Genomic DNA, 19,911 nt, shown 5'->3' on the forward strand with positions numbered 1-19,911 from the left:
AAAATTTCTAAGGATCAGATGTAGCTCTGATACCATGTGAACAAACAAGTAAAAGACATAGAATGGTTAGGGTTTCATATTATTATCAAATGGGAAGTACAATTACAATGAAAGGGAAGGGAAGGACATAATTTATAGACTAGCTAATTAAGGTTTCCTAGCTAATGGGCCAACATAATATCCAATAGAAAATAAAGCCCAAAATCTTATTAGGATAACAAACTAAAATTAGAAACCGAACCACACGATTTAATAATAGTGTGGTTATAGTTAATTAGGGTGATGATAGGGTAGTGAAACTTTATATTATTGGATTGACAATTCAACCAACGATAACAACTCAAACATTCCCGAGTGAGTTGTTTGAGTTTCTTTAGAATCGGAAAAATAAAATGAAGAATTAACGTTACAGGGTCACCAGGGCTCAATTTCTTTGTCATTGAATTCAGTATCATCATAGTATGTTAAACACTTGAACTCTTCAACAAGTTTGTAGTGTGCAAGTATGTTTATATCATAACCAACATCTTCAATTTTGACTGTTAGTTTTCTAATTCATCATCATCATAAAGCAGGACCAATGTAAGCAACTTCTTTACCTTTATACATAACATTCCCCACTTGTACAAACACCCGATGAGCCAACGTTATAGGTAATGAGTTACATACTTTGTTACTCCCGACATCGGACTACGTATTGTCACCATAACAGTTTTCCCATATAAATTGATCTACACAACTTTCCACATAATGATTAATAACAAACAATTTTATTGTTTTAGGAAGCATACTTACAAAGTATATGACATTATGTCGTCAATATTCTACATAACTATGTTTAATCCGAGAAATTGAAAAGACAGACATATATGATTAGTATTTAAGTTGGATTTGGAAGCTACCTAGTTAATCAACCCACCAAAGGTGATATCATTGGTAAAATCGACATCAAAACATGTGTGATCTGAAGTAATATAATGCATAGATTGGTGTATTCGCTCTTGTAGTCCTCCACTACAAACAAGTATTCAAAAATACTTATTACATGAACCCATTCTCAATAATATAAATGTAGATTTGGAACTCTAAACAAATCTAGAATGCATAAAGAAGTAAACAAACGACTAAGAACTCAGAACTCATCATTTAGACTTTTTTTTCTCCGGTCCAGAATATTACTCTGAAACTTCGTATATTCCGGTAGGGGTGAGCATTTAGACATGTGGACCGGAATGGATCAGACCATTTTTTGAACCCCTAACCGGTTCTCGGTTCTAGGATTTGAGCAAAACCGGTTTGGTTCGGCATGTTCCGGGTAAAAACCGGTTTTGGACCGACTTATTTAAAAAAAATTGTATTCTGTGAAATTCTTTAAACAAACATATTGTTAGGATCGCTACTAGCCTAACCATGCTCAACATAGAAGAACAATGGGGGTTCCATTTTCTAAAACCAATTGGTGATAGAAGGGATTACCCATTGCCTTATATGGAAGCATCTAGTTTCTTATTTTACCAATGTGGGATTGGGTTTGCACCCCAACACATATCTCATTCGTTTTAAGTCGGATTGACATGCGGTTTTTCCAATGTGTAATTTAGAGTTTGTCGATGCTTTTAGACTATAACATTGTTGTTTTTGATGTTATATGCGATGGGTTACAATCCTTTAAAGATGAGATATCAAAACTGAAATATTTCATCTTTTCAGCAAGAAATTTAAACTTTTGTATTATGTGAAATTCTTTAAACAAGCATATCTCATTCGTTTTAGGTCAGATTGACATGCAGTTTTTTTTAACGTGTAATTTAGAGTTTGTAGATGATTTTAGACTATAATTTTGTTGTTTTGGTGTTATATTCGATGAGTTACAATCTTTCAAAGATGAGATATCAAAACTAAAATATTTTAGTTTTTCAGCAAGAAATTTAAACTTTTGTATTCTATGAAATTCTATAAACAATCATATCTTAATTGTTTTAAGTCGAATTGACATGTGGTTTTTTCCAACGTGTAATTTAGAGTTTGTAAAAGAGTTTAGACTATAATTTTGTTGTTTTTGGTGTTATATTCAATCAGTTACAATCCTTCAAACAAATGGTATACCGTATAAACAATCAAAGTTTGACCGGTCCAAAGGGCACAAGAAACGGAAACATATTCATTTTTACGAGTTGTACCGTATCAAACCCAAAAAATTATTCATTTTAGCGAATTGTAACGTATCAAACCCAACAACATATTCGTTTTAACGATTTGTATCAAACTCAAAAACGCGTTTTAACAAGTTGTACCGTATGCATGTAAAGTTGTACTGATCCAAATGGGTCCAAGAACCGGAAAACCCGGACCTGGACCCGGTAAGTTTTATCCGGTCCGGTTCACGGTCCATAATATTTTCCAAAGCCGGTCCGGTACAAATGTTCATCCCTACATTCCGGAATGCTTTTATGTTAGTATGTAATGTACGCTGCCATTCTAGAATATAATTCTTATACTTTTACTTCAAATCTAACCAACTCCGGTTGCAATTAATCTGAAATGTCTTTTCCAAACAAGATAACTAATTTTCAAATAAGAAAAAAAACGATTACCTTGTTCCCAAACTTTAATGTATAAACAAATGCTTTACTTAAAATAAAGTAGAAGTTGATTTTATAAGGGACCCACTACTGGGTGGTCTTTTCTTCCTGGTAGGTGAGAGACTACGACATTCATACTCTTTCATTAATTGTGATCAAAATCCTCCTTAGATTTTCACTCTAAAAACCCCAAATTGCAAAAATCATCTCAAAACCCTCAAATGAAGTCCCCCCTTCTACTCTTTCTCTTCATCTTCTTACATTGCCACTTCCAGATTTCATCCGGGGTTTCAAGTTTAAACCCTAATTTTCTAACGAACAATGAATTCGATCCAATGGTGAAAAGGGTTTGTAGTGGGACGATTGGCGGGTGTTCAGAAGATGACATGATGGAATCTGAGATCAGTAGGAGGATCTTGTTAATGGAGAAAAAGTACATAAGCTATGAGACTTTAAAGAGGGATCTTGTACCTTGTGGTACACCTGGAGCTTCGTACTACAATTGTAAGGGCAAAGGGGTCGCTAACCCTTATAATAGAGGCTGTGAAATCATCACAAGATGTGCTAGAGATGCTATAAACACATAATCTTGAGGGGTACAAATGGTAAAGTTTTAATCTTTCTTTTGGTTCTATTTGAGGGTATCCATGTTTCTTGGATTCTTGATTTATGTTGGTTTACTTTAACTTAGAGATCATTCATGTTGTTGTTACAATGTTACTTTCCTATAATCAAATGCAAGTTAATTTGGTTCTTAAGGTGTATGTATGTATGTACTGTTTTGTTACCCTAAAACGATGGTGGATAGGGGAGTAGGGGCACTTTTGTCATTTGGCATTACCTCACAGAATGATCCACTATCAAGATCTTTATGAGACATGATCACATGATTTATAATGTCAATTTTGGATTTTGAAGATTTGTGTTGTTTCCAAATAGAAGTGTTTTAAGAACCCTATTTGAATGTATCTTGGATTCTTGATTCTGGATTGATGATGGATTATCTAAACTCTGAAAAGGGTTTGAAGTTGTGGGACACCATGAGATTGTTTTCAAGAAAAAAGACTGAATCTTGATAGTAAAATCGTAATGAGGAAGACGAATCGGAAAAAAAAAAAAGATTTATTTACAAGATTGTAAATTATTCGAACCCGTATTTTAAAAATGGCAATAAGATTGGATTCGCTTAATGGGATGATTGTACCAATTCATTCAAACAAATACCTTAGGCTAATCATCATAATTTCAAAAAAATCACAATAAGGTATCATTTATGCATCAAGATTCAAGATTGATATCAACTATATATGGATTTATATACATAAATACACTTGACATCACATATGTTTATAGCATTCTATTTATCTAAAAATGGAAAAGAGTATAGTTTCAATATTAAAATATGTGACCACATATTTGGCAACTATGTAACAGATACTCCTATATATTTGAAAAAAAAATGTAAATACTTTCATCTTCATTACATTAGTAATTTTTCTATAAAATCTTTTTAAAATTATTTTAGAAGTAGAATAAATTATGCACGTTGATATACATAAAATTGTCGATATACAAAAATATTATATAATAAAATTAAAACTATCCACAAGAAAATCATTAAAAAAAAAAGAACCACATAGGTTAATTAAATTAAATTTTTGTAAAGAGAACCTATATATTATAGCTGCTTTTGTTGCCATTGCAAATTCCAAATATCTTTCTCCAAAAATTTCATTGACCAAGACATGAGCACAACAAACAAAAAAACATTGCAAGTGTTGATCTATCAATATACATAATATAGATTCAGTTTCATCTGAATAAGAAGAGATATATTTTCGTGATATCGTATTGGGGATAATGCAAAAAAGTGGCCATGTGATACAATATCATTTATGATCACATGAGGCTACAAAGTAGTAGAATTTCTGAAGTGGAGTAGAAGTCTGGTTCGAGGAGGATGCAGTTGGAAAGGTAACATTTGGTGATCCAAAAATGTCAAGATTATGTTTTTATATGACTTTATGCTTTGATGAAATGATGGATTAAACAGGTGGACCTCTTGACAAAGATAAAGAAGCATGTTACTTAAAGGTATAAACAATTTGTATAGACACGTCTTTTCTTAGAATGACAAAGAGTGACCCTCGATCCTTGTCCTTCTATCTGCTTCAATCTTTAGTCTCTTGATTATTCAACATGTGCATCTTCGGTCCGTCTACTTATGCACTTATTTAGTCATCAATAGCAACTCCAAGCCCAACTACAAGTCCAACATCTTTAAGCCCAATAGTGTATAACACGGAAAATTGTTATCCTCCCTCAAGCTCAACCTTGGAAGCGATCTAACATACTCAATTTCCACACAAGCAAGAATATTGCATTAAGAGATTTAGTGAAACAAATATGCAACTTAATTTACAACCCATAAGATTTCGCATGTGACAAAAGTCAAGGCTATATATTCAACATTTGATTTTCCAATATATTAAGGAATCGTCAAGAAACAGATAGAAGCCGATAAGTGATCTCCTAGTAATAATATTCGATAGTTATCTATTAAAATAAATCCAATATACTTTATAAATTATAATACAACATAATAGTAATAATATTCCATAGTTATCTATTAAAATAAATCCATTGTTCGTTAGGTTTCTAAACGACAAAGATAAATTAAATAACACTACTGGGACATCCAGCTTGTAACACCTGATTTTCATTTATCGGGGATTGATACTAAGGGTGTGTTTGGGATTCCTTTTTTAAGTTAAAAGTACTTTTGTAAAAAAGACTTTTTTTAAAAGAATTTTTTTTAAAAGGGAGTATTTAAAATGTATTTGGGTGGACTTTTAAAACTTTTAAGAGATAAAAGCCAAAAGTCACAAAAAGATGAGATTTTATGATTTAAAAAGACTCCTTTTTGGTCATGGCTAAAAGTTAATTTAAAATGACTTTTCTATTTTGCCAAACATCTTTTTGACTTTTTAACTTTTTGGAAAAGTTAAAAGTCTAAAAGTTGTTTTAAAAGGAAAGTCAAACACCCCCTAGATAACATGTAATTCTTGAACATGCACATGTTAAGGTTACTTTAATCGTAAATCACAAATATAGTACAAGTGGTTAATGCACTACCAAGGGTAAGGTACAACTCATATTTAAGAGCATGAGTAAAGTTCTTGAATATGAAAAGTTTATTAGAAATTGGTTAAATACTTGTGATTAGATTGAAATATCAAAAGTGTCAAATTATGGAATTTTTCATTTGGTTGTTATGAACTATATCATGAAGTAAATTAGTAACTAACACTCATCCAAATACCATGTTAAATACTTATATGACCAATGTGGTAATATGAAGAAATGATATGGAATTGTCATAAAAAGGATCACATGCTAAATGGACAGTAATATATAGGACTGTATTATAGATGGTGTTGAATTGTCGAATTATTGTTCATGAACGCTATAAGAGTCAAATAGGAAGAATAAGGAAAAAGGCAAACATAAGAGCAAAATGAGTTTTCATAGTTGGGTGACCCACTTAATAAGGTGAGTACATAGTGGTTTTCCCAAGTCGGACCACATGTCATAGTTGTTGAATGTTTATGAATGTTTGTCATTTATTGAAATGTTAAAAGCTATTTGATGTGAAGAATTTAGAATTTATTTAATCGTCATATGCGAATCATTGATAATGGACTATGGGTATGAAATCCCTAATAGAATATGATCATAAATTGAAATTATCTAGACATTTTGAGGCATTGCTAGGACGGAATCTCCTGCGAAGTAGTGGTCTGGTCGAATGGGTATGGGGGGTATAAAGTCCATGTATATTGGAATTAGAGGTATAAAGTCCTCGTATTAGTACTCCCCAATGTGTGTTCTAGTTACAACTTATTTTCCATTATCATTGTTTGTATATTGTGTTGATTTGGAACTTACAAATGTGGTACATTAGGATGTAGTTTTTGATGTGTTTTATAGATAGCAAATTTGTATAATGTGAAAAAAAATTAAAAATTAATAGGATACATGCATCATATAAAATATCTATGTCATACACCTTGATGGCAACGTACAATAAACATTAAACTAGCATAACCCTAGTGTAATTCGAAAATTATAAGTTTTTTAGAACCTTGGTTAAGTATATAATGATGTCCAAATAATCTTGATACCATGAGACTGAATAACTTTTTTACGAGGATATTTCAAAAAAAAAAATGCATAATATTTATCGATTATAACAATGACTAATATTATAAAAAAGAGAAATCTTAAGAAAAACATCATTGATTTGGAAACAATAATGATTAAGTCCCCAAAAAAATTTTGAATAGAAAAACCTAAGAAATTGTGGCATTCTCAAATTTTACGGACATTTAAAAAAAATTACGCTTATTCAATACAAAGTTTATTTATTAATGCAGAATATGGTCCCGTAAAAGTATTTCTGAGAAATGTTTCCATTGATTTATTAAGACCGGGAATATCATAACTAATAAACATATGCATAAACGAATACTTACAATGTCTCAATATACTAATGATCTACATCCCCTTGAATCTTTCAGCAGATATATACATCATTATCTAAGTATCTTTATTTAATTACCTGCGATTCAAATAAACTGAGTGGTTCAGGTTGGGAAACCCGGTGAGCACATAGGGTTTTCAACCCACAATATTATATTTTTTGTAACACCTAGTTTGGATGTTTCTTTTATCAGGATAGTGGGTCGTAAATGGATCGGGTAAAGGTTTTGGGCTTCAATGGAATAGATCTTAGACCCTATCGGATGATGACAATGTTTGGTTAAGTGTTTAAAGCCCTCGAATTGTGTTTCGAAGAAAAGGGTAATATGGAAAAAGTTATATATCGGGCTTCTTGCATGGATTATGGTTTTAGTTCGACATGTGTTAAGCCAAAGATAATTAGATAGTATTATGGGGCCCGTTAATATCTTTATGTGCATATAAAGAACGCCTAAAACGGAGTTGAAACGAAGAAGTTATGGTTGTTTGAAGTTGAATTGGAAGTTGGTGGTTTTGACCTACACAAGGCGTAGGAAAGTTACGCAAGGCGTAAGTTGCTGAATGTAGATTGGGTTTCTAATGGGATACGCACGGTGTAACTTAGGTTACGCAGGGCGTAATCGTGGCAGATCAAAACCCTAATTCTTCAGTTTTAAGCCCTATTTAAGGGCTCTAACTTCTGGGAAACCCTCTCATGACCAGACTCCATCACCTAAGATCATTCCTTGAAAAATCCTAGCCTTATCTTGCTTGTTTTGAGCCTTGGAGTCTTTTATGAGCTTATTTCTCCATTAGAATGTTTAATCTAGAAGAACAAGGTGTTTGTAAAGTGCATGAAAGAAGGATTCAAGTATAGATCCAATAAGGTTGCTTCATTTCTGGACCATTGTGAGTAAAAACTTCTATCTTGCTCATTGATTTCTTAGATCTTGTTATTGGTCGTTTTTGTCACTTTTTGGCCCTTTGAGCTTGTGTTTTGGGAGTTGAGGCAACTCCAACACCTTTTGAGTTATATGGAACACTCTTGGGACTTGTTGGACTTGGTGCTTGTTCTTTAGGTCATGGATGCAGTGTTAGCAATTTTGGTCATTTTAGAGGATAAAGTTTAGATCTTGCTTGATGGGAGTGTCTTAATGGGTAAAGTTGGAATCTTTATCCATTAAGACATTGTAAACGTCCGTATTTGAAATTTTGAGGGTTTGGCTTTCTGCATTAAGAGCTTAATAGAAGTTTTGGGATAAGGGGCATTACGTAGGGCATAATCTAATTACGCATGGCGTAGAGCTGTTACGCATGGCGTAATCTGGCTGAATGTTGACTCTTGACTTTTTTACCGTTGACCGTTGATTTTGACCAAGTTTGATCTTAAGCCATTTTAGGTATTTTGAGTAGTAGATTGAAGCTTGGTCCATGTTTGTTGTATAGGTGACCTGTAGAGACGGTATTTGGAGCAACTATCACTTCAGATATATTTTGGACTTTGAGGTGAGTTTTCTTCACTGTACTCGTGGGTCGAAGGCACCAATACCAGGGTTGTGTTATGTATCCTGGTATATAGGATGTTGTTTTTCTATAGTGAACTGTAAGATTGGTATATCGGTATAATTACTTGTACTTGTTGTTTATATGTTTATGTTTATTTGTTGCATATGTCGGCATGGTATGGATAGGTTAAGACGGTCCTGCTTTGTGTTGAAGGTCATGATACCCGGGCGGTACAATTGATACTGTAGGCCCAAGGGAGCAGTCCAGCTATATGTTGTAGGCTCAGGAGTGGTCCAGCTTCGTGTTGTAGGCTTAGGATAGTGTGGTTAGGTTGAGGCGGTATTGCTTTGTGTGGTAGGCCAACAAACTCGGGAGCTGTCCAACTTTATGTTGTAGGCTCGGGAGCACTCCAGCTTTATGCTGCAGGCTCAAGGGCGGTCCAATATTGTGTTGTAGGCACAATATGCATTCATTATATATATATATATATATATATATATATATATATATATATATATATATATATATATATTGTGTTGTAGGCTCAAGGGCGGTCCAATTTTATGTTGTAGGCTCGGGAGCACTCCAGCTTTATGCTGCAGGCTCAAGGGTGCCACCTCCTTATTACCCCACATGCACCTAGGTTAAATCCTCCATATATCCATGCAACCTTCACATCACACATCACAAAAGTCAACCAAACTTCCTCCCTCCTCTCTCTTAGGATCGGCCGACCCCCTTCCAACACCCCTCACATTTTCATTTTCACTCTCTAAGTCACAAGAACATCCTCCCATCCTTCCTCTCAAACACTCAAACTTCTCTCATTTTATTTCCTCTAAAATTTTGTGGGTGTGTGTTTGTTAATTTAAAGGAGTCTTCTTCAAATGTTCATAAATTTGGTAAGACTTTCTTGGAATCTTTGTAAAGCTAAACATTTTTATGATAACAACTCCATGTTTACACATTTTTGTTGTGTGTTAAGCCTTTGGAACACCATTTTCGAGTGACCTCTCTAAGACAAGCTAGGCTCGAAATTTTCTTCTTCTTCTTCTTCTTCTTCTTCTACATCTCGAAAATCAACCAAGGTGAGCATCATACGCCACCTCTTTCTTGTGTTCTTCATACTTTTGGAGGGGGGATACAAGTCAAAATCTCATTTAACCATTGGATAATTGCATGTACCGTTGTGTAATGTGTTTACCCCTTGGATAATAACATGCATCTTAAATATTGTGGTTGAAATGTTGATTACTTCATGCTAACCCACCATAAACTCGAGATTTACAAGGTTCATGTTACTAGATTAAGTTCATTCTTTGGATAATTTCATGTACCTTAGTCATGGGTTGAAGATGAAACAAGTCATAACTAAAAAGGTTTTTAATGTGTGTTAAAAATCATAAAGTATATGTTAATAACATATGTGTGTGTTTTGTAAAAATAGTGACATGCTAGAGTCACAAAAACATGGTATATTTTGTGTTACAAAACTCCTAAACAAAATTTTGGTGTGTTAAACAAACTACAAAATTAGTTTATTTTGTTAAAAATGATTTTCCTAGTAAAATAGTCGTAATATGTTGTCCTCATTTTAATGATTTAAAAACTTAGAGTTTTATGATATTTACACAACATATATCACAAATAGACAAGTCCACTAACGATTATCTATAAAAAGCGTTATAAATAATTTAACCAAAACGGTATACAAAACAGAATTTATTACGACAGAAAATTTTCGCGTGTCATAATTTGTCTGTCATAAAGCTTTTAAAAGTACAAATTATAAACTGTATGTCATAAAGCTGAAAAACGCGTGTCATAAAACTTCAGTTACGAATTTACACTGGTAATGTTATTTTTCATTATTCAATAATGGGAGTCAAATTTCGCGTAAATTTGTTAAGGCACTTGTGAGACTTTCCTTCGTCATACCTACCTAGCGTACACCATAAGTCTTATAGTTATAACCACAGTCTCCTAGAGGGAGAGCGAGGTAATTGTGTATAGATCTATACGGGGTTGATACCCCCACACCTGAGTTGTTCGCTACAGGTAGATGGGGCCAGTCTAGGGTGACAAATATCTTACCTAAACCGACGCCTGAAGAACGTCATGACAGACATATCAGTCATATTAAGCATGGTGGTAACGACTCACATAGGGATTAACAATGATATTTTGGATTTACGAAATTATACACTTCACTGGTTTTATAAAATATAAAACTACGCATCATTTTTGTACATTACTATCACGCTCCCGATCTTAGGGTTTTAAGACTACAATTTTTCATAAAACAGAAAATATGGGATTTTCTGGGAACACGCACTCTTTTCAATTACGAACAAAAGAAACAAAGAACACACATGCAATTATTCACAGTTTTGGAATGAGACTTACAAACCATTTTTCACAGAAAATATCGGATTTTCTGGAGTTTTACAAATTATTACAATCAAATATATTACAAAGCTTTTTATACAAACATGCTTATGAACTCACCAACTTTTTAGTTGACACTTTTCAAAACGACTTGTATTCTCAGGGACTCAGTGAGCAGGTATTAAGGCTATGGATTTTGGATATTAGCTACATTTTGGAACATCATATTTTATGTCACTTTTCTGTAAATTTGTGAACAAATACAATCTGTAAACAACGTATGTTGGTATCTTTAATGTATGATGTTGGTTGCTATGTTTTCAATTATATTCAATTGTGATGATACAATACAATGAAGTCATCCGCCCCCGGACGTTTCCGCCGTCCTAGTTCGGGGTGTGACATCATCCCCGTAAGTATATCAATCAGTATAATGACTTGGAATTACTTATAAATCTTAATTATAGGTTCATAATAATGATGATAACTATAATTAAAAGCTACACTTGAATCAAATAAGTATAACTTAACTTACAGAGTATTCTAATGAAAACTGGGAATTATGTGGGCAGAACTCTAATCCGGGAGCTTTTAACTGCTGTCACACTGACACCGCAGGGCCTTGCGAAAGTAACCGGAAACTTAGGGGGTGGGGGGTAAAAGAGACTAAAAGTACGAGAGAATTCTAGAAAGATCTTGGAGGAATGGGTGAGAAATGAGTTGTATTTGTGAGCATTATATAGGCTAGAAAAGGTATTGTGCATCGCACACCCTATCTTGGCGCGCCGCACAAGTGGTCGGCAGGGTGACGTGGCGATTTCTGGGTGGTGACATGTGGCATCCTTTTGGGTAGAGTATCATTGCGCGTCGTGCATGCTGTCTGTGCGCGGCCGCCTGCAGAAATTTCTGATTTCTTAGAAAATTCATATTTTCTTCATACGAGCTTCGTTTTCGACCGATTTTATATCCACCTGTAGCCATTGACAATATCTACAACTTTCATTTAGACTTTGTCGGCTAATTTTGACTTTATTTTTAAAGTTATATATTTAGTAGGCTTAGACTGTTAAATTCCATTAAAATTTCATAACTCTCTCATATGATATCCGTTCTTGATTGTCTTTATATCGGCGGATAGGTAATGACGAGATCTTCAACTCTCGTTTAGATTGTTTTCCTAAAAATCGACCGATCTTGACTTCTGTTTCAGAGTCGTATACCACTACGCTGAAATTTTTGAAAAATCACAACTTTATCTCATGAAGTCAAATTTTGGTGTTTTGTTATATGTACAGAATCATTGTCACATATACTATAACCTTGGTTAAAATTATTTATCCTAAATAATCTTCTATCAAAAAGTTAATTTTAACGTTTATAATATTCAAATTGATTAACCCAAATCTGTGGGTGTTACAGAAACCGACAAATTTTCCAAAAATAATGGGACATTTTTCTAAAGAGTTCCTGCAATTTTTTATATAAATATATAATATTTGAACATATTGTAACACCCCGAATTCAAAACACCTAAAAAGGATAGAAAAACCTCAAAATCAGGAAGCAACTCGTCAAGTTGATGGGATGACTCGACGAGTAGGAGCGCGATTTGGGGTCGCGAGTTGGTCTGGGTTTGGAAAACCCTAAATTCGGACTTGGTACCCTATTTAAGGATCTTATTCCCCTTCTCTTGGTCTCATCTCCAGCCTCCAAGACCAGAACCCACAGATCTCGAAACCCTAATGCTTGTGAGCCATTTTTTAATGTGTTTTGTGTTCTTGAAGTCAAGATGAAGAAGAGGAAACTTGAAGGCTCAAGGAAAGGCTTGTGGATCCAGAAGTAGCTTCTCAATCTCATCATTTTCTGGTAATCAAGTCTCTAACTTGATCATTAGTTCATTAGATCTATTATGTTCCCCTTTATGAAGATTTTGGTCCTAGAATGGTTGCTTTTGGGATTTGGACGTCCCCAAGAAAAATCCTGTCAGATCTGGAAGTATTTAGGGTGGTTAAGGCATAAAGGTGCAAGCTTTATGCCATTAGAACTCCCCATGCAAGGTTTAAGAGGTTGTTATGGCCTTTTGAGCAAAAAGGGCCATGCATGGATGTAAAGGCAGAGGCTTTACATATTATTTCGACCCTAGAAGGTTAGATCTGGGTCCTGGATGCTTTGTGCCCGACTGAAATCGTCTGAATAGATTTGGACTTAGGAGGACTCGACGAGTTGCTCTTAGGACTCGGCAAGTCAAGTCGTTTTCTTACCCAAAACCCTTTTGATAGCGGGTGTGTGTTGAGTTGGTAGAGGACTTAGCCAGTTGGGTTCATTATGGACTTGAAGATCATCGTACTCGACGAGTTCAAGGATGAACTCGACGAGTCCAAGGCAATCTCCCAACCCATAAAGACGGACTCGACGAGTTGTTCATAGAACTCGGCGAGTCATAGTCTGGACGCATTCATATGATGAAGATGAACTCGACGAGTTCAAGGATGAACTCGGCGAGTCGGTTGAAGATGGTTCCGATGTTATGATTGAAGGTGAACTCGTCGAGTTCTTGCTAGACTCGACGAGTAGAGTCGGGGGGGTTGTATCATTTTGAAAGAATAGGGACTCGACGAGTTGGTGGACCAACTCGGCGAGTCAAGTCAACTGGATGTTGACTTTGACCAAAGTTGTCGTTGACCAAGTTTGACCTAGTTTGACTTTTGAGGGTATTGTAGTCTAAGTGTTATTTTGGGTATTGATAGTTCGGGGAGCCGAAGGATCAGCAGTTCAGGAGTTTCCGGTTAGCAACCAGAAGTGTTCAGCTAGTCTTCAGCAGTGCGAGGTGAGTCTCCTCACTGTTTGTATGGGTCTACGGCCACAATGCCGGCCCATTTAGTTTATGTATAGTAGGAAGACCCGGGGGTTAGCCCTAGGCATTATGTATGAAAGACCAGGAGGTGGCTCCTGGCACACTGCATGATATTATGTATAGTAGGAACTAAAAAATACATTAATGAGCGAAATACATAAAAATATTTAAAAAGATACATTTAAATACGTAAAAATACTTAAAAATACATTAATATATGAAAAATATACCAAAATACATAAAACAGTGTTGTAAACACCTTGACTAAGTCCCGATTAATCTTCGATTAGTCCCTAGATGCTACCTGACCAATTAGAAGACGCAAGACGATTAATCTCTACTTACAACAATGAGCGAAATAGTAGCAACCGATAAAATTTTAACATTTTGAAGAAGTTATATATATCTCAATAAAAACTATTTAAGAAATTGTTAATGTTTTATTAATCACATTAACCTATTTTGTTATAATATTACTGATATTTACGGACTTTGTTATTATATTAGTCATACTTAATTTTTTTTTAAATCTAAAGAACTAGCAATTTCGAATCCCCGAATAATCATCACCCAGCTGATTAATCTCTTAAGCAGGATTTCCCGACTAACTAACGTGGAACGTTTTTTACAACCTTGCGTCTTCTAAATAGACAAAATTGCAAAAATGGTCCCTGTGGTTTGCCGATTTCTTTGGGTAAGGTTCAAAAAAAAGTTTATTAGCAAAAAAGGTCTTTATTTGGTGGTTTAACTGTGGTTTTGGTCTCTATTTCGTTAACTTAAACATTTGGCTGTTAACTTTTTTAAAATGACAATTTTACCCTCAAGGACCATTGTTGCAGTTATCTCTTTTTACCAAATTATAAGGACCATTTCAACGATTCTTGTTTTTAAATCTATTGAATTATTATATATTAATTCTTCTTTCTTTTTAATTTATTGAATTATTATACATTAATTTTTTTTTAATTTTAATTTTATTGGATTAATTTTTTTATGTGATTATTATATATCAGTTAATTTTATTTTTAATATATAATATTTATATATTAATAAATATTACATTATTATATTACTAATTTCTTTTAAATATTTTTTTAAAATTTTTTTATTGGATTATTTAAAAAAAAGTTATTATATTTTTTTTATTGGATTATTACATTTAATTTATTATATTCTATATATAATAAATAATATTTTAATGGATCGTTAATTTATTTTAAATGTATAATATTAATTCTTTTTAATTTATTGGTTCTACCATAAAGTCTCCGGAATACGCAAAAGCACCGCATCTCACTGTCGAAAATCGTCGGGACCACCGCTAATCACCTTTATCGGAGGTCCGACGGAAACACTACCAACATGTTTCACCCAATGTCGCTATCCAGTAGTCACCTGCGACAACCTCTTCACAATCCGTCATAATCCTTTATATTTGCCACCAAGTTGATCGTTTTCCACTAGAACCATAACGATTTGAACCACCAAGAAGTCTAACCCAAACACCCCTGACAGTTCCCCCATTTGTTGCCTTTGACCAGCTTACGCCACAAAATCATACTACCTGGTCAATTCCTCAATTCGTTGGTTTCCACAACCCAGACACAATGTAACATCCCGATTCCCAGGTATGAGAATTTTTATGTAAAAGGAAAATTTTCCTTATAACTCGTCAAGTTGATGGCCTCAACTCGACGTGTTGAAAGTTTTTGGGTCGTGGATCTTTTTGGACCAACTCGGCAAGTTGGAGAGGAAAACCCGACGAGTTGGTGGCTGAATATGAAAACCCTAATTTTTAGGGTGTCGCACCCTATCTAAAGGCCTTAAGTCCCATTAATGGCCTCCCGAATCGCTTCCTCTGTCCAGAAACCCTAGAATTCATGCATCTTACCCCAAGTTGAGTGTGTGACCTTAAAAGTTGCTTCTTTGGTCTCATTTTGTAGAAAGAGCTTGAAGTTGGTGGTGCCTAGCTTGAAGGGAGAGCTATAGATCCAGAATCTCCTTGAGTTTAGCTACTCCTTGAGTTTAGTTACTCTTTTGAAGTTGAGGACCTGGGGTATTCCAACCCGATGGTTGATTGGACCCATAGTATGTTGTTTTGTATATGTGCTATTATTTGTATGTGGGTACTTTGTGGGAACTCACTAAGCTTCGTGCTTACATTTTGGTTTACGGTTTCAGGTACTTCAGTAGATTGTGGCAAGGTGAAGGCTTGATCGTACACATCCTCGTGTTTTGGGGACTTATGATTTCTGGGATACTCTGATAAAAAAAATGTTTTGAAAACTATGTTGTAAATGACTCTGATTTTGAATAATGTTTTGGATACAATGGTTTCGTAAACACTTTTTAGAGAAAGGGTTGTTTTGAAAAAGTTTAAATTTAATTGAAATTTTATGGATGTTACACACAACCTTATAACATCGAAGCTTCAAGCCTGTACTACTTGAAAAGATCTAACGGTGGATCTGGTGGTTTGAAAACCCTATATCTAACATTATCGCCATTGGCGACAGTGTAGGTAGTCAATTCTTGTAGTTTTGGTTGAGAATGATAGATTATAGGCAACGATCGACGATTTCCGACAAGATGATGTGGCGGTGCAAGGTGGTAGAAAGCAACGAATGGAGGAACTGACCAAGGGTGTTTGGATCGGACCTCCTGGTGGTTAACACAGTATTGGTTGTAACAAAAAACGACCGACTTAGTGGCATATCCGGAGGATTCCGACGAAATGTGAACAGGATGGTAGTGTTTCCATCGGAAATTCGATGAAGGTGATTGGCGGTGGTCCTGATGATTTTTAACGATGGGGTGCGGCGCTTTTACGCATTTTAATGACTTTGTGGTGGAACCAATATTAAAAAGAATTAATATTACACATTAAAACTAAATTTATAATCCAATAAAAAAAATGAATGGCCTTTTTATTTATTCTTATGGTAAATTTAATCTAATAAAAAAGAAATTAAAAAAATAATCCAATAAAAAAAATAAAAAAGAATTAATTAAAAGAAATTAATAATATAATATTATAATATTTATTTATATATGAATATTATATATTAAAAATAAAATTAATTAATATATAATAATCAATTAAAAAATAATCCAATAAAAATGAAATTAAAAAAAGAATTAATGTATTATAATTTAATAAAATTAAAAAGAAGAAGAATTAATGTATAATATTTCAATAAAATAAAAAATAAAATTGCAAAAATGGTCCTTGTGGTTTGGTAAAAAGAGACAACTGCAGAAATGGTCTCTAAAGGTAAAATTGTCATTTTAAAAAGTTAACAGCCAGATGTTAAAGTAACGAAATAGGGACTTAAACCACAGCTAAACCATCAAATAAGGACATTTGTTGCTAATAAACTTTTTTTTGGACCTTACCCAAAGAAATCGGCAAACCACAGGACCATTTTTGCAATTTTGTCCATATAAATATAAAAACATACGCGTATATATTATATACAAATTCTGAGAAAATTTATAGAAAAATCTCATTATTTTGAGAAAATTCACGATTTAGTCTCATGACCTATTGAAAATGTAAAAAAGGTTAAAGTGAAAATTTTTGTCGGTTTCTTGGCTTTTCATTAAAACAAATGGGATTAAATCGTTAGTTTTTCCAAAATAATAAAAACTTTTATGAGATTTTCCTATAAAAAACTTTATGATTTTAGAATTATTTTTTTTAAACTCCTTTTTATTTTCAAAAAATACCCTTAGGGGGTGTTTGATACAGGGAAATAGAATTGCAATGGAGAATGGAAATGCAGAGAAAGAGAATTAAGTTAGAGAAAAAGAATCAATTCCACTGTTTGGTAGAATAAAGAATGTGCTAGAGAAATGCTTTTGAAAATCATTTCTCTTGTTTGGTTGTATTAAACAATGAAATGGAAATAAGATTTTACCATGTTTATTCACTTTCAAACAACAATTTTGCTTTTAAAAATGTATTAACCGTTAACAAAATAACATATTAGACATAAATTAATGGTTTTTATAATAAACATTTTGAATCCTACTTTAAAGATAGTGTCGTTTACATGCTTTCCAGGTGTATTCAATTTTTTTGCTTGATCATCCATAATATTTCTTCGCTTAAGCCACGTGTTAAAGATTGGCTTGGTCATTTACTTTGACCATCCTATATATTGATAAATCGTTGTAGAAATATGTCTTCAGGTGAAGATTAAGAATGGGAAGACTAGAAGAACACTCTATCACTGCTTTAATTTTATTTCTAGCTTTATCACTTCCTAAATTTTGTTTCTTGTTGGCGCAAAAATCGAACGCAAAATAAAAAATATCATTGAATGTGAGGTTTAGGGATCGAACTGTGGACAACTTGGTTGGTTACGCAATTCTCCGCTTTTTTTTTTTAATTTCTCGGAGGCCTTCACATCTTGTTTCCCATCTTTTCCCTACAAATAATAGAGAATAAAAATGATGGAAATGGAATTCATTTTTTTCTCTTTTCTCTATATTTTAGGACAAAACAAACAAGGGAAATATAAATAATTACAATTCTCACCTCTTATTTCCCTGTACCAAACACCCCTTATATTCTTTCATTTTTGGTTTTACCAATTTTAACATGTTGATCGGTAATTTTTTGTAAATTGACAAAAAAAAAATTATATAAAATTTCTATTACACAACTTTTTGCTTGTCTCATACTCATCGGAATCACATGATTTTGTTTACGGTGCTCTTAATGGATTTCAATATTTTTTTTGGCAAAGTGAAAATGGACAATATTTTTTTGGTCAAAATGAAAATAGACTTATTAAGGTAATTAACTTTTCGGTTTGTTCACATCTGGGTAACTAACTATCTTTTTTTGTACACATCTAGTAACAAACTTTTTAGAAATGTTCACATATGACCATTATGACCGGCTGTAGCAGGTTACATCCGGTCATAACGGGTCAAAATGGTCATATGTGAACACTTCCAAAAAGTTCGTTACCTAGATGTGTACAAAAAAGAGATAGCTACCTAGATGTGAACTAACCGTAAAGGTAAGAGTAAATTAAACGAATGGTCCATGTGGTTTGGGTAATTTGTGCGTTTGGTCTCTAATTTCTTTTTTAACTCGAATGATACCTACTGTTTATTTTTGTTTTACGTTTGGTTTCTGTTTTACCTCAAAAGACTATTGTGCTCTTTTTAATTAATTTTTTTATTTATGTATTTAGTTTTTATATATTTAAAAAAAAATAGACCCCACGTATCTGTATCTCCTCACCCTAAACCTAAAATCACATATGAGAATTTTAAGTTAGGTCCCACCAGTCACCATCTCATCTCTCATCTTCCTCAACTTCTATTTCTTTTCCATCTTTAGTGACATCGACGTCTTCACCATCCTTTCTTTTTTCAATTCTTCAACTCCGACGAGCCAACACCACAGCCCTTCTATTGGGTTGTGGTGGTGGAAAAAAATTCAATGAAGAGCCAGTGGGTTGTGGGGTGAGGAGATATATATATGTGAGGTTTATTAAGTTTTTTAAATATATAAAAAAAATAAATAGATAAATAAGAAAATTAATTAAAAAATAAATTAAAAAGAGCACAATAATCTTTTGATGTAAGATAAGGGTCAAACGCATAACAAAAATAAACAATAAGGGTGATCCAAGTTAAAAAATAAGTCAAGGATCAAACACACAAATTACCCAAACTATAGGGACCGTTCATATATGACCATACATATCTTTTCGGTTTGTTCAAATCTAGATAGCTATTTTTTTTGTACACATCTAGGTAATGAAGTTTTTGAAAATATTCACATATGATTGTTATGACCGGGATGTAACATGCTACAACCGGTCATATTAATCATATATGTACACTCCAAAAAGTTTATTACCTAGATGTGTATAAAAAAGATAGTTATCCAAATATGAATAAACCGAAAAGTTAATTAATTTAATAGTTATGGATCTCTCGTCATTTCTTCGTGAACCGTTCGGCGAAAAATTTGTTTGTTTTATTAATGAACGAACATGAACATAAACAAACAAATATAAATAATGTTCTCGTTCG

The 19,911-nt window shown here is 33.5% G+C and overlaps 1 protein-coding gene across 1 annotated transcript; it reads left to right on the forward strand.

Moving 5' to 3' along the window:
- The first annotated feature begins 2,700 nt into the window (after positions 1-2,700).
- LOC145158389 (protein RALF-like 24) lies at positions 2,701-3,340 on the forward strand. Its single transcript, XM_079077296.1, has one exon. The coding sequence runs from the start codon at positions 2,804-2,806 to the stop codon at positions 3,167-3,169; it is 366 nt and encodes a 121-aa protein (XP_078933422.1). The 5' UTR covers positions 2,701-2,803; the 3' UTR covers positions 3,170-3,340.
- The last annotated feature ends 16,571 nt before the right edge of the window (positions 3,341-19,911 follow it).

The sequence above is a fragment of the Lactuca virosa genome, chromosome 1, assembly GCF_052849685.1.
Source record: "Lactuca virosa cultivar CGN04683 chromosome 1, Lactuca_virosa_CGN04683_v6, whole genome shotgun sequence".
NCBI classification, from domain to species: Eukaryota; Viridiplantae; Streptophyta; class Magnoliopsida; order Asterales; family Asteraceae; genus Lactuca; species Lactuca virosa.

What these genes read in the sequence shown, in the direction of transcription:
- LOC145158389 (XM_079077296.1), top strand. Translation starts at nt 2,804, where the DNA reads ATGAAGTCCCCCCTTCTACTCTTTCTCTTCATCTTCTTACATTGCCAC.